The sequence below is a fragment of the Centrocercus urophasianus genome, unplaced genomic scaffold, assembly GCF_019232065.1.
Source record: "Centrocercus urophasianus isolate 14NV4802_14NV808 unplaced genomic scaffold, USGS_Curo_1.0 seq_11, whole genome shotgun sequence".
Taxonomy (NCBI): domain Eukaryota; kingdom Metazoa; phylum Chordata; class Aves; order Galliformes; family Phasianidae; genus Centrocercus; species Centrocercus urophasianus.
In genome coordinates this window covers 50826854-50843578 of record NW_024884253.1, presented here as the reverse complement: position 1 = coordinate 50843578, position 16725 = coordinate 50826854, and the positions used below count along the sequence as shown (strand labels likewise).

Genomic DNA, 16725 nt, shown 5'->3' with positions numbered 1-16725 from the left:
AGCATAGTGATCAGTGGTGCAAAGCCTAGTTGGGAGCCAGTAACTAGCAGTCTACCAAAGTGATCAATACTGGATCCAATCCCATTCAACATCTCCATTAATGATCTAGATGGGTAGAGTACGACCTCAGCAAGCTTGCTAATAACACAGAACTGGAGGAGTGGCAAATACACCAGAGGGCTCTACAGTTATTCAGAGGGAACTCAACAAGCTGAAGAAATGGGCTAATAGGAACCTCACACAGTTCAGTTAAGTGCTAAATCCTTCTACTGGGTGAAGAGCAACAACAGGACCAGTACATGCTGTGGGCCACCCAGATGGAAGGCAGATTTGCAGAAAAGGAACTAGGGGTTCTGGTGGACTCCAAATAAACACAAGTCAAAGGGGAAGCATGCCTATGCCATGAAGGTGGCTAATGTGTAAAGTGTGACTGGTGGTAAGTGGCACAAACACAGGAGGTGCAGTCTAAACATCTTTACCATGGGAGTGACCGAGCAATGGCACTGATTGCCTACTTGAATGGGAAAAGGTTAGTTCAGACTTCCAGTGGTGCCCTTCCATGTCTCAACCATTCCACAGTTTTCATTTTCAATATGCTGAAATTAGCTTAGAAGAGGAAAACGCTCCTCTGTGTATCTCCCCTTTTTATTATTCTAATATCTTCCAAAAATAGCATAACTATGTACTTTCAAATGAAACTTCAGATAAGAAATCTAACAAAACAGCTTTGATGCACAAAAATTCAGTGAAACCTTTCAGCACTTCTTAAGTGTTGGCACATTTCAGGTAGTTTCTTAAGTACAATTTCTAGTTAAAAAAAAACACCTTTTAAAAATAAATTTAGTAGAACTCATGACTGTGATACTACTGATTTAGTGAAGGTTATACATAATCTTCTAGAAAATTAAAAATCAAGAGTCAGAGGAAAGTGTATGAGATAATTTACAGAGGAAAGGCTCTACAACTACAAACTCAAATAATCTGAATGTTTAATAGCATTGTTCTTTCTTAGGTTTATTATAGGTTTGCAAAAAAATACTTGTGTACCATCAACACTATCAATTAATCTGTATATAAACTAAAATAGCCAACAGCATCAAAAAGCATCTCTTAGCTCAAGAAGAGAGAGAAAAATCCTGAAGTAACCCTCATCTTCTCACTAGTGGGTGGCTACTGGCATAATAAAGGAGGACTAAACACGATGCCAGAAACCTCCAAGCCAGGTCCAATAGAATGGCAGAGAGTAGGACAGGAGTTAGGTATCATTCTGCCTGTCAAGAACATCAGTTTATACTCCCAAGCAGAATATTTGGATCTCATTTTGAAATTATTTCCTATATCTAATGGTGTGAGTGCACATACGCAACCATCCCTACCAGAGTGAAATTCCAGTACCCTCAACTATTATAAGGGTTCCCTTTTTAGTTCATGATCATGTTCTTAATGCTTTAAGTGAAGTCCCCATCACCACTAAGAGCTAATTCTTCTGCCAAGCCTATTTGGAATTTTATGAAACAAGCAAAACACATCCTAAGATCCATCTAGTAAGTTTCAAAGAGACATTAAAACTACAAAAAAGTCAGTACAGTCTTTAATACAATAGAAAATGTTCAGTAATTTAAGCTCAGCAGCTGTTATTCATTACTGTATAGTCATATTTGGAAAAATGATGTAAAGATTTTTAAAAGTTCAGAAATTCAGTTCTTTTAGAGCAGCTTTGTACAGAACAAATTTAATCTTGGAAGCACCATGAAGTGACACTATATATCACCAAGCAAGCAAGCAAAAAAAAACCAAAACAAACCAACTAAAAACATCATGAAACTTTACCGTATAAACTACACCATGAATATCTCTAAGGTAGATTTACACTGCAGGCAGGAGCACAGCACATAAGTAGTACTCAAACTGACTTGGGTATTGTTTGTCACTAAGCTCTGCATGCACTGTAGACATACCCTACATGTCTGAATCCATCACATTATGAACTAACCGAGCTTTGCATTACAATATTTAGGCCCTCATTCTACATCACTGAAGTTAACAGTTAACAAGTCATTTTCCATCAACTTCAGGAAGCGCAGCATCAGGCTGGTAAGCACAAACATAAGACTAACAAAACATTTTTTTCTAACATGAAGTTGTTAAGTTCAAACATAAGTTTTGAGAGCGTTCAAATGCTTACAAATGCTTAAAAAGACTGGTTCAGAATCTTTCTTATATATACACACACAAGTCCATCTGTCACAGACAGGCAATGTAACTCAGAATCGTGAGCTTGCTCTCGTTTTTGGTAGTGTCCTGCACACTTCCGATAATTAAAAAATAAAAATAAAAAAATAGTTGCCACAATGGATTTCTGACCGCTCCAACTTGCACATGGATATGATCTCTTCTTGCTGAGTCTGGTATGTGAAGTTTCACAGCTGCTTCTCAAAGGCAAATACCAAGTAAATACCTAGAAAAGAAAATTGAGCATTTCAAGTTTTAGCCTTCTTCCCCAGCTCATGTAAGCGCTCAAAATCTAAGCTGGTTTACATTCTGCCCAAACAAGCTATTAACATAATGCTGATACCATAAGAACTGCCATGGTTTCCCAACAGGTATCTCTCGCATTCAATTCCAGCATGGTTTTAGACATATTTTCAAGACAGAGCTTCAAGTGTGCACAGAAGCAAATATTTTAAGTACTGCTGATATTGTTGATGCAACAGCAACTTCAGTTAATGATACTACTGAAATGTGAGTGCTGCTTAAATCACTCAACCATTTTACACATAATTAACATTCCCTGGTGCATAAGACATCACATACAACTAAGTTTAAAGACTTCTTTATACAGGCAGTAATGACAATTAGGGGTCAAACGATCAACCTTACTTTCAATTAAAAGTAGTACAAAATACAATTTTCCTCTTGAAAACATTTCTTTATCCATGATATTTTAAAAATGCCAGATGGTATTTTCTCAACTGCAGAACAGTATAATTTCAGAAATGGACAAATTCACAGCAGCAAATTGGAAAATACTTACTTGGCATTTAATCAATGCCAGCTATTTCAGAAGTACTTATGCTTCATACCAGACAGACATGGTAAAGCACTGCGAGTTCAAAAATAAATGGATTTCCACTTAAACTCAGAATCTGTTTTAGCAGATTCCTTGGTACACTGCAAATCTTTCAAGCCAAGCCTATTTTATATTCCTCAGCAAAAATGCCAACAAAAATAATGAACAAGCTATGTTTACATTCTGAAATAGAGTTTTTGATGATTCTAAATTTCTCTGAGGAATAAATAAGCTAGAACTCTAGAGACAGTCATCACTGAACTTCTGGATGCATAAAAAGTCTCTCTCAATTAGATATGTAGATTACATAATACTTTAACACTGCTTCAGTTAATGCTTACCTTAAGAATCACACCACTAATAATTTTAAATGTAAACACCTTAAGATTTTTTCCACTCATTAATTGATTTGCTTTTTTTTTTTTTTTTAAATTTAAATCACAAACACATCAAATATAATGGCCTGCAAAAATGCAATTATTGGTTGGCTACTGTTACACATCAGTTAATAACAGTCTCCCTGGAGACAATTTTTACCCTTAGAAATTCCTATTATATGTAAATATTTCTTAATATTTTTCAATATATCAATATTGAAAAAAAAAAAACATAGCAAATGTTTTCCCTGAATCATCCTTACATAACTCAAAGCATATTTAATAACATTGTACGCTTTTCTGTGTGAGGCACTGATTTCTCCCTTTATAAAACATCCAAACCCCTCTTCATCACCTATGCTTTAACTGCTGCTTTCTGAAACACATTAACCACTGCAGGCAAAAAGTAAAGTTCAAGTCAGCCTTCCCAAACCAGAGCTGTTTTGGTTTTTTTGTTTTTAAATGAATGCATGTTCCAAATGTTTTCCGATTTGTTTTCCAGTTGTCTAGTAATGGTATAACACACATGTACACATAAGGGTCATATTTGAAGAATTACTTTGCTGGTATTAGAAGATTTACACTAGCATCCTCTTATCATACACTAAGAAAAGCTTCCCAAAGTGTTTTTGGCCCAAAAGTCTGCATGCTAATGAAGCTACATACATAAAGCAAAATTTCAACCTATTTTATGCATTAACCCCAGCCAATTTCTTGAGATGACTTGGACAATCTAATCTATACGTAGGCATTTAAATAACACAACAAAATCTTGTTACACTTAAAATACATATTTTCTTCCATAGTTGACAGACTATTTTATACGCTTTCCACAGCAGTTACTCAGTTAACACCAAGTTCTTGAAACAATACTTACTTGTTGCTTCCCATTCAGATTTACTCAGTGTTCCCTAGAAGAGGATACAAAAACCAGTTCAAACAAAAAGAAAAAAAAAAAGAGAAAACAATTAAAAACCTATTTAACTCAGGGTAATCAATCTTTCACAGACCAACTTCTAACCACTCACATTAGATGGCTTTTCAGGCACTAGATGAGCATTACAGTAGATCACAGATACATACAACTCCACTAACTAGGATGATGGGGAACTGGGATAGCCCTGATAATGGAAAACACTTATGTTACACAGGCATAGCAGAAAAGGACAACAGGCTGTTGGGCTCAGTACCTCTACAATGCAGGAGCAGACTAGGTCTAACACTGCAAAATCAGCGTGATCCAAATGCTCATTGGTTGAAGCTGCACAGCACTCATGCAGAAGCCAAGGAGAGGCTCTATGCCAAAGGACTGCCACATTCCCCAGGAATATTGCCAGCCTCCACCTCCTTCCACACCACAACAGTACTATTTGCAGACCAACTCCCAAGCCAGTTCATGTATTATATACAAAAAAAAAAAAAAAACCTGCCTGGCAGCACTATAAAGTCCACTTCTCATTCTGTCTCAGATGAAAGCATGAAGTGGAAACAAGTGAAAAAAACTGCTACCAGCTTGCCTTCTTTTGGGGCTTTATTTAATCAATACACTACCTACCAACCAATGCTGATCAAACAACTCATCTTTTAAAAATTATTATTAAAAAGACTTGTTTAGGTAACATAGCACTTACACTCTTTCTTCTCACACTTATTCCCAGTCAACAGCTACTGGCCAACTGAATATCCAGCAACAGAGATCTTTGGTCTGACTCAGCCATCCTCATGCTCTTAAGCTTTGTTTCTTAAAAGAGGCAACTTTCTTTTTGTAATTTTTTGTAATTTCTTTTTTGTAATTTTTGGATTTCAAATGGTGAGAGCAGGTTTCTTCTCCCACTCGATGTGGGATACATATACTATATATATATATATAGTATAACTATATATATAGTATTACTATATATATAACTATATATATAGTATTACTATATATATATATATTACTATATATATATATAGTAAAAGAAGTACATACTCAGAACATGAGTAGAAGATTCACACCAATTTCACTGCAGCTGAAATGAAGAAGGTACCAAACATTTGCAAGATTACAGCCTCAATTTAGACACCAGATGAGAGAATATTTACCAATGGTAACTTTGCCTTGCCATCTTTGATAAACTCTTTTGCATGCTCATAATCATCAGGTTTATCAGAGGCAAGCCTAGAATCACCAAATGCAGAATATGGCTGCAGAAAACAGGAAAACAAGAAAAAAAATATTTTGTATAAGATACAATATTCATATCAGGCAATGGTTTACAACAACACAGCCCAAAATGGAGGTCATTAATTATTAAAATGTCTTACATTTACATCCTTCCATTAGAGCACTTATCTGATCAGGCCCAACACTTACCTGTTATCCCAGAAAATCTAATACTCAGAATTTATAAATTAACTTTTATCCACTGCATGTCTGAAAAAGGGCAGACAGAATAAGCAATACAAGTTATACTTCACACATAACTCATTATGAACACCAACTAGATAAACATTCCTTCAGAACAGCAACCGATGGAGTTGAGAGTCTTGATTAGACAACTCAACTGAAGTAGAACTACTGAAAACAAAGACTGTAAGACTTCAAGAAGAATGCCTAAAGTGCCTGAATAACACATGGGAGCTATAACCAGAATTATACACCTGTTTCTGCAGAACTAGGATATACTTATTAGGAATACCTGTTACTGCAAAGCAGCCTATACTTAACATTGTTGTCTTCAGTTGGACATAGCCACTAACTGAAGACAGCTCTACTTTAATAAGAAAAATGTTGACATATAAGATGGTCCGTCGCCATGTTACTGGCAGCATGAACACTATCTGCTTTAGAGTCAACAAAGGTAGTGAAGTCTACTTACAGCCCACATGACTAAGCTTAATATGTCACCACATACTCAACTAGATAGCTTTATGCTGAAAAATTTTGCCTTTTGATGGGAAGAGGGGAGCACAGGGAACAGTGACTGAAGCGAAGCCCTCAGAGATGACATTAAAAAGCTCCTCACAAGCTGCTACCAAGTATAACAATTTGAGGATAAAAAGCAAGACCACTGGACAAAATATAAACTCAGTTACAGTTAAGTTTCTTTTATTTTCTCTCTATAAACACAGTCTTCCTTTTCTTCCTACAAAGAATAGTTTCTGTTTTTCAATCAGTATTTCTTGCATTAAGGCTTAATTTTCAGCTTCACAATTGAAGATATGGATTACAGTTTCTACAGTGTGATAACAGGCATGAATGTTGTGTTTTTGTGCAAAATTACAGAAACCAACATACTTGGTCAAGTAACACCAGTAAACATGCACTTCTACTTACTGGTTAATAAAAATGTAAACTTGCTTCAAAACTGAAATTTTATCTGCAAAACTGCACTCTACCAGGTGCAGACACAAAGGTCTGAGAAGGCAGGAGCACTGGAGGGACATTCCCCTGCAGCCCACAGAGAAGACCAAGGTGAAGCAGGCTGTTCCCTGGCAGACCACAGAGAACTAAATCATCCTTGTTGCAGGCATAGCAGCAGGTATCCAAGCTGCAGATGGTGGAGGACTCCACACCACAAAAGGTGGATAATCCACGAAGGAAGCTAGGAAGCTTCAGCTCATGTAGCAGAGGTGCCTGTGCTGGAGAAATTAGGTTTCAAAGTGCTCCTGAAGCATTTCAACCCATCAAATGGACCTATGCTGGAACGGTTCTTTAAAACTGCAGCCTATAAGAAGGACCCACAGTGGAGCAAGGGAAAACAGCAAGGAGGAAGGAGCAGCAGAAAGGAGCTGTTATGCAATGACCACAGTCCTCATCCCCCAGAGCCACTCTGTCAAGTGAAGCAGGTAAAGGAGTCATGAATGAAGGAGTGAAGTTGAGCCAGAGAAGAAAGGGGCAATGGGGTGTGTCTTCATTTCCCACCATACTTTTTCTTTTGTTCTTTTTTAATTTTCAGTAAATTAATCTTCCCTAAGTTGAGTCTGGATTGCAAATGATGACAATTGGTAAGCAGTCTTTCAGGCAAAAACGTTCAGGGTTTGAGTCTTTATCTCAAACCATGATCTTTTTTGTCTGATTTTTGTTGTTTGTTTGTTGTTTGTTTGTTGTTGTTTTTTAAATTCCCTGTCATGGTCCTGTTAAGAAGGGAAGTGAGAAATCAGCTGGGTGGGCATCTATCAGCCAACAAAGATTAACTCACTATAATTACCCTGTTCAGCCACAGGAGTTCAGTACTTTTCAACACTTAAGGTGCTCCTTACTTAATTGCTTAATGTCCACAACAGGCATTTCAGTTATTTCACAAATAATTAACTAGATATAAAATACTATTTGAAAGAAAGATGTTAACTCCACATTTACCTCCAAGGCCTGCATTCTTCTTAGCAGCATCTTATGTTCCTCGTTCTTGATTTTTTCTTCATAAAATTCCCGAAATGTCATTTTGTAAACTAGCTTCATACCATGCTTCTTTGCCATTCTGTCAAAATAATTGTAGTATAGTAATAAAGTTATTGTAGCTTCATTCTCAAAAGAACCATTTTAAGTCACAGCGACATCTCATGGTATTCACTGGGATTACAGTCTTCCTAGAATTCTTTTAGTAAACTCATTTGGATGAAAATAACTGCATTATCATCATGAAGTGTACCTTTTTTTGTTTTGTTTTGTTTTTTTTAAAAACACAAAAATCTAGACAGAAGTCATCATAAACATTTCAACAGAAAAAACATCTCCAGGACTCATATCAGTAATCAACATCTGCCACAGCTATTATGCATGTATTACAGAATTCTCTTTCTACTACATTTAGTGCCTTACATCTCGATTGTATGTTTTCACTGTTGTTATACAACACTGAAGCTACAAGCACCAGCAACTAATGCTATTACTCTTCATAAAGAACTGCAAACAAAGTGTGTGAAAATATACAGATTTGAAGAGAAAGCTCAACGTTGCTTTACATTCATATTGAGCTTGAATGGCAGAGGAAAAAAAAACAATACGGAAACATTTGTCAGTATCTCAGAAGACGACAGGTTGGGAAAGGTCAATCCGAACTCATGCAGTGGTAACAGCAAAATGGTGCTCACAGAAAAAGACTTAGAAGAAAGACAAAATCTATGAACGTTCCAACAAAGGGTGGAAAAGACAAGCAAGATCAACCAGGTACAGAAATTCCTATATAAGACACAGGATATTTCTAAGGATGCACCAATGACCAGAGCACCTTCAGTTGAGCAATGGACAGATATTAGGTTACTGTCTTGGACAGAAATCCAAGAAAACTCTTCATTTAGAGTGACAACAAAAAACAAAGAACTGGAAAACATAAGAAAGACAAAATAAGATCCTCTGCAGTGATTTGCAGAAATACACAAGCTATATAAATGCTTATGTTGTTTTGCTGCTCTCATTATATCATGAATTCAAAATTCAACTTACTCCTCCAGTAATGGAAAATAAACCAAGAACTCGGGGACATCAACAACTTCCTCTAAGTGGAAATCGTATTTGCAGCCAAACAAAGGATATTCTCCCTTCTTCTCAAATTTTACACTGTATACATCATTCCCAAATGAATTTGTTTCTGAAGCTTCAAGTCGCTTTCTATAAAACGAGATAAAAATGTTTTTAATTTTATGGAGAAAACAATGCACAAGAGATCTCTAAATGTTTTTTCCCCAGTATCACCTTGTTCAGTTTCCTGTACTTTCCCACATTCCAAATCCAATAAAGCAATGAAAATGAAAAGAAATGAAGAGATGTGCTATATTCTAAAAGTTTATCATTCCTCTACAGTATACCAGAAACATATAGATCTAGAAAAATCTTTAGCTCAGGCACATCTACAGGCTCAAAGAATGTTTATTGGTGTAACTAAACTAAAACCTGACAGCTGCTGTCCAGGCTGTAACTACTTTGCCATTATTTAAGTCACTACCAAAGGTTTGTGTATGAAGATCCACACTGGCTCCAGAAAAGCCATGGGTACCAGAGACCAGAATCAGTACAAGTATACCTGTTTTAGTTAACCAGAGAGATTTTCCTGACCAGAATCCAAAACTGTTGCAAAAAGTTCAGTTTTGTTTACACAAGTGTATCAGAGCAATGTAAGAACAACTATGACTTGACAATACTTCACAGACTTTTAGAAGATTAATAGGCTAAAAAAGAACTTACACAAGCTCAAAGCTATTTGGAGTCGTGCCTATGAAATAACCTCCAGGAGAGAGGTTCCCACAGGCATTTTTAAGCATCATGTCAGCCTGCTCATATGTCTCAAATGAGTAATGGTAAACAAACTGACAGCTGCAAATGTCAAAGCGTGTGTCTGGATCACTGTATTTGGGAGACAGAAGATCCTGAAATTAAAAAGAAGAAAGAAGGAAAAAAGCACTTGTGACAAAAGCTACACAAACAAGCATGATTCATTTAAGTCTTGTAGCAAAATATACTACTCCCATAATTCTTTCAAGTCACTTAATATCTACTCCTTCACAAGTTCAATCAGAACAAGACAAAAAAGGTAAGAGAAAGAAATAAACTCACTGATAACACAGAAAAAACTTGTTATCATGATAAAAGAATGATGTCCTAAAATTCTCCTCTTGTCATCAAGTAACTACATCACTACATCTGAAAAACCACAGTTCCCTAGAAATTTCCAGAGATAATTTACTGCTTAAGGTTTCATAACCATTCACAGTTTGGACAGAAACAATCATCATAATAAAACATGCTTTCAGTTTCCCACATTTCTGTAATGACAACAGACATTCATTTTGCTAGGAAGATACCCATTACACATATTAATGGAGGAGTTGTATTAAAGTTATTAAAGTTATTAAAGTAATAAAGTTGTATAAAGCAATTTTCATGCCAACCAAGTTGCATTTGTTTGTATTTTCGAATACGTACATACATATATAATTCCATACCCCTCTTTAATCTAAGTAACCAGTAACTCTGGAGAACATGAAGCTCTTGAAACAGGTACAGTTTGGCCATGTATTCCAGCAGTTTTCCAGCTTCTCTTTTCAGGCTACAGTACTAGCAGCAATTACAAATAACACAGCAGCAAGAAAATTCTCTCCAGGGCCCACGACATGCAAATATTTCATAGCTAGCTCAGTTTCTCTTCCCTCTCAGACTTCTCATTCACTTCCTCATTTAGGGAAGGTAAATATTATAGTAAATAAAATGCTACTAGAAAAAAATACTGCATTATGCAAAATGAACTGTACAAGTCAAATTACAAAGCGCCCCTTATTCACTCCAGGATGGAGACACTTTCACCAAGATAGTTTTCACCACCCCATGCTGAACCCCAGAAATTCCAGCAACAAATACTCATTGCCTTCCCTCATCAAATGAAAGAACCTAAAAGCAACAGGTTTATTACCTGAAAAAGACAATCAAGCTTCATTAAAGTTGCACTTTACAGCAAATACATTTAACACAGTTTTATGCAACATTGTAATAATCTGTATGGTTGATTCTCCCAATAGCACAACAATCTGATTTAAAAAATACAAAACAACAGCCGGGTACTACAGAGCTACCATCACTTCCTGTGTTTGCTGAACAAAAGAATTTTAAATCCCAGAAGTATTATAACCCATATCTCTACCTTGGTACTATCTGCTTGTATAAATTCTGCATCAAAAATACGTTCATTATAGCGACATCGGGCTTTCATGTCTTCGTATCGCTGCTTGCACTGCTGCACAGAAATATCAGCAATATCTATAGAGAGAGATTTTTAGAAATAAACAAACAGAAGTGTAAACCTCGCCCCAGACAAGAAAACTAGAATGATTACTGGAACACTGCAGAGTCATAAAGCCACAAGTTAAAGCTGATCTCCAGTTATACTCTGACGTGAAGTTTTATGCCCAGCTTGTAGAGAAAATCTCATTTGCAGGTAGCATCCGAGATTACAACTTCTGTTCATTTTCAGTCTCCAACACTGACAGAGGTTGTAGCCATTAGATTTTAGAAGGGGACAAACTCATTAGTGGGGTTTGTGGTGATAGAACAAGGGGAAATGGCTCCAAGCTTAAAGAGGATAGATTTAGGTTAGATATAAGGAAGACGTCTTGCAGTGATAGTGGTGAGGCAATGGAACACCCAGAGAGGTGGTGGATGCCCTGTCCTTGGAGACTTGTAAGGTGAGGCTGGATCAGGTCCTGGGCAACCTGATGTAACTGTGGTGTTTCTGTTCACTGCAGGGCACTTGGACTAGATGACCTTAGAGATCTCTTTCAACTCTAAGGATTCTATGATTTTAGAAAGTTCCCATCCTCGTGAGCCCAAAGGATGCTTTCAAAACTTCACATGATGGATATACTAAGTGCTGCGATCATTAACTGTCTACTTTGGATTAGCTAAATCAGTAAAGCTTCAAGGCATTTTTCAGTCAGTACTGAAAACTCTTTACTTTTTTACAAATACAAAAGATGTTGAAATTTGAGTATATATCACAAATAAATACATTCAGAGATTTTTTTTGTTTTTAAGGCTATTTCCTGCACAGGCAGAGTTTCACTGAATAATGACACTTGGAGAAATTTTAAAACCAGCAATGCACAATCGATAATTTATTTACTTTATATTTATTTACTTTATATTTATTTATAAGGTCTCTGTAAGCAAATTCATTGACTATATTTGAAGGCTGCCAACTGAAAAAGAAAGGCAACAAAGACCTATAAAATGTAGAATACCCAGAATAATTCTCAATAAAGGAACTGTATGAAATCTTGGTATGTATTAAATTTGAAACTAAGCAATGTCTCCTCTGACTGATGATACCTAGAATGCTTTTTGAGAGAAGGGAAGATGATATCATCTTTCTGCTCTTAAAGAGTGGTCAGAGTGGTCAAGCACTGCAATGGGCTGCCCAGGGAGGTGGTGGCGTCACCGACCCTGGAGGTGTTCAAGGAACGTTTGGGCGTTGTTCTGAGGGACATGGTTTAGTGAGAGCTATTGGTGATGGGTGGATGGTTGGACTGGGTGATCTTGTAGGTTTTTTCCAACCTTAACAATGTGCTTCTTTACCAATACTAGTTTTTATTTGAGAGTTGAACTGGAATGTCATAATTGTAAGAATGATAAATATTCTGTGTATGCTGGCAAACAAATGTCTTCAAGTTAATATACAAAAGAAATCTTTTTGACAAAAGATGTATGCACTCTGGGGCACACCATAAAAAAGGAAACACTACATGACCAGAGACGTGCTTATTTTTCCCATAACATCAGTGAACTTACCCCAGAAAGTTACTGTGCCTTCTTACCTGTACAGACAAGTTTTTTAATTCTGCCTTTCCTCCATTTCAGTAAGTCTCCACCTTTGCCACATCCCAGATCCAAAACAGTAATATCACTCTTTTTCTGTCGTACGCGGTCTATAAATTCCCCTAGGAAAATAAAAGACAGAATGCTCATAGAGGTCTCTGTGACTTATTTCTATTGCACAGAGATCCTTAGAGGACCAAAGGGGTTCAAGGATTTTGAACCATTTAAGAACTTTCTTTGTTGTTAAGTGTTCTTAACACTGCAGACTTAAACTCCTTGTACTAGAAACTACTAACGATGAAAGTAACAACCACAAATTGTTATGACAAAGAACAAGATAAATATTTTCTGTACATTCTGTACATTGCCTGTAATGTGACTGGAACACTGAATTACGTCCTTGGTAAACAAAAGCAAAACTGCACATCTCTAAACAACTGTTCCATGCATGAGGAGAGAACAGAGTTCCCTTTCTTTACCACTATGGTGAAGGCAGATGTTATTTTTAAGTGTGTGAAAGCTAAAAGATTTAAAGCCAACTAAACACATCAGCCACAATCTTTTCTTGCAGTCACATTACAAACTTGCATAATGTTCCCCACTTGGTCTTTCCCAGGCCTTGCAATAACACTAGCCACTTGTTTGCTGTCTTTTTACTCAACACATACTCAACATTTCATTCTCTCTTCTATCTCTACTCTGTCTAGAGTCAATCTGTGCTAATGCTGGTGTTAGGAACACATATTGACACATTAGCAACTTCACAGCAAGAGATGCAAACTATGTTTTGAGACTACAGCTGTAATGCCAAACTAATGAGATTAGACTGTGACTGAAAGGCTTGAACACATTTCAAGAACAGCTTTACATGAACCGAAACACTGCTTTTAACTGCTCTGATAAAACAGAAGAAAAAACAGCATGCTAAGACAAGTGGTGACAACATCTCTTAGCATAGCTCCTTCCCCATGAATTTTCTCTGCTGATAAATCTTTCCCCTGTCGGAAGATGTGAAGTTTTAATTCCAGAGTGAGGAAACCAATCTGTGGACAACAGATATTGCTTTATGTAAAAAGCAGCTGCTTCTTTAAGAATCAAATTCTCTAGCTTTTCATCTTTTTAAAGTGCTTACTTCAGTATCACAAAAAAAAATTTATTTTGTGTGTTCAAGACCTAAGGACAATCTGTTCTGAGAGTACAGTTTAGCAACTGATTGAGATAGATTCAAATATAGCAATAAAAGCTCAACAAGAACAGATTATTTATGATCCAAAACTGTCCCTTTCTCTTTTAAAATAGTATGAAAAATAATAGTATGAAAAATAAAACATTTCATTAAAGTCTAAGCAATTAGGAGAGAAAACTTACCAATGAGGACACTCTTTGTCCAGTTATTAAAGTTTCGGAGGTAGAATATGCGACTCTGGCTGCGTTTTTCCAACCCAACTTCTTGAAGCTCATTATAATGTGCAGCTACAGCTTGCCCATGGCCTGCCTCACTCTGTAGAGAGAAAGAGCAGTATGAAAGAGAATAATGACTTGATGAAGAGTATCCCATTTAGTATTTATCTAGCTATAGAAATAACTCTGGTTCAGCCTTACCATAACAAGCTGAAAATAAAAGCCCCACATGATATTGAAAAGCATTCTATAACTACATATTATAGCTCCAAACATCTCATCACCTTAAAAACAACCTTCAGTTGTATACACAACATGTGAAAAAACAAATTATAAATGCAATAACAGAACACTGAGAACCAATAGAAATTCTGTGAAGCACAAAAGCATCTAATTGGACAAACAAATTGAAGAATTCTCAGTCAAAACTCACAAACATGCCCCAGAATTCTAGCCACTATGAGTTTACATTCCAATGGAAACCCATTCCAACAGTAATCCACAACAAAAGTCAACACCCTGATACCTTATCAATGACATACCAATCACTTAAGGGAAAAGAAGGTCTCACAGACTTTAATAAGCTACATTAGTTCTTCAGTGTTTTATACTACTTTCAAAAACTTAAGCATGTACAAGACATTCTTGTCTGGAACAGTATAACCTCATCATCTATTTATTACCTCACTTAGCTGACTGAGACTAATATTTTGTCCTTTTCTAGTCTTTTTTTAGGAAAAGCACAAGTGGCCTGCTCAATAGCTGCTGAAGGTGACTTTGATAAACATGTGAGACACATACATATAATCCAGCAAGGCCTCTCAGCTGCTGCGTCCACAAGTAGAAAACTACAGTAACACCCAGATTGTTGGCAGCTGCTTTCAGTGTAATCACTCTCTATACCCTTAGGCTACACAAAAGCAATGTATTATTTGTCCACCTAAACCTGATCCCACACGTACTTTATTAAAAAGATGAAAAGGTGCTTCTACCACAACAAAGGGTATTACTTTCCCAGACTGCTTAAGTTAAAACGCAGTAAAAACTAGAGAAACAAAGCACTAGGTTAAAAACATTTTAAAGTTGCATTTAAATATTTCCAGAGGTTAAAATTAGTCCAGAAGAAGAATACAGCATTATTTTCTACAAACCCGTACACAAGAAGAGAAAGTCTCATATAAAAGACTGCTTCTCTTTTTTACCCTTCAGTTAGAAAGGCAAACACTTTCTGCTGTTCCTACACAGTCTTAAACAGAAAAGAGACAAACACAAAAGAAACGAGAGAAAGCATCTCCAAACCTTCCAGTTTGATAACAAACCATATTGAAAAGTTTTCTAAGTTTCACAATATTTTATTCAGGAAATAAAAGGACAAATTATCGTAGGGAAGAAACTGTCACGCATAGGTAACTAGAGTAACACACAGGATAAAACTCAGCATGCAAAACACACTGACTTCTACTGACCCTCTTTCTCTTCTTTAAGACCAACATAACTTCTGCACCCACTATAGTGCAACAAAGCTACCCACAAGTTCATGCCAACATTCTGTTAAACTGAACAATACTCACCGGAACTTTCTTAGGAGGTTCATCTCCAACATCTGCTACACTCCTTTTCAGGCCACTGCCCCGATCACCACTAGCAAGTTTGTTCTCATTTTCGGTGGAGTGCGTTGTACCTGAAGTCGAGCTATTGCCTTCCAAATTAATACCTGAATCTGATTCTGAAGCATGAGATGTTCCCTCCACTTCTTCATCCAAACTCTTCTCCACTTCCTTTTCTTCAGTTTTGGTTAAGTCAGCCATTTTTGACAGGTTAAATTCCCTACCTATTGATCAAAATAAACTATGGAGAAAAAAGATCTACTGTTGGCACTGAATTTAACATACTCTCAATTACAGCAATGATTTTCCATCGATTTTCCACAGCTATCTTTCTTGCTTAACCTGCTACTTTTCACTGGGTTTGAGACCATAACCACCCTCTTCCCTCTAGAATATAACCTGCAAGCCACTTTATATTTACAAATACAAACCAACGGAATGCTTCAAAATAGCAAGCTGATCTTTTAACGTCACATAATTTCCATCAAACACAGAAATCAGGACGCTTTATAGAAAGGAATCCTCAACATCAGTCGTGGATTCTGAACTTTACCAAGAGTACTCACGATGTCCTCACTAACACCAGGAGCCTTCAACTGTGTCTGTATTCCCGTAACTCCCGGTGCAGTGCAGCACATCACTGCCACAGGGCTCACCGAGGCTCCACACCACCCTTAGCAAGCAGGGCCCGCGCTCCTCAACCGTGGAGCTATGGAAGCTGCTTTCCCAGCAGCGTGGCTGCCGCCCGCCCCGGCTGACCGCCAGGCCTTCAGCCCAACGGCCGCCGGTCTCCCCGCACTGCTGCCTGCCAGCCCGCCCCCACCGCCAGGCCATTGAGAAAGACGCGCGCTACTCACCCAGCACGACCCTCCGCCATCCTGTTTGCGGAAGTGACGCCTCTACCGCGGAGACGTCATATCCGGGGGACGAAAGCGACACTGCGCACGCGCGCGGTAGGAGCTAGGGCTCGTTCTGCGGGAGGAC

At 37.3% G+C, this 16725-nt stretch overlaps 1 protein-coding gene across 2 annotated transcripts; it reads right to left on the bottom strand.

Annotated features, from left to right (window-relative positions):
- Nucleotides 1-1573: 1573 nt before the first annotated feature.
- Nucleotides 1574-16699, bottom strand: RNMT (RNA guanine-7 methyltransferase). Of its 2 annotated transcripts, none has more exons than XM_042808695.1 (11): nucleotides 16599-16699; nucleotides 15706-15982; nucleotides 14102-14234; nucleotides 12733-12855; nucleotides 11064-11179; nucleotides 9614-9795; nucleotides 8876-9040; nucleotides 7793-7910; nucleotides 5533-5634; nucleotides 4325-4358; nucleotides 1574-2458 (listed from the first exon to the last, which is right to left on the bottom strand). In XM_042808695.1, the coding sequence occupies exons 2-11, from the start codon at nucleotides 15940-15942 to the stop codon at nucleotides 2421-2423; spliced, it is 1248 nt and encodes a 415-aa protein (XP_042664629.1). In that variant the 5' UTR covers nucleotides 15943-15982; nucleotides 16599-16699; the 3' UTR covers nucleotides 1574-2420. The 2 variants fall into 2 exon arrangements, with proteins under 2 accessions (XP_042664629.1, XP_042664630.1); XM_042808696.1 differs by having other exon boundaries at nucleotides 15706-15965; nucleotides 16599-16636.
- Between the last annotated feature and the right edge of the window lie 26 nt (nucleotides 16700-16725).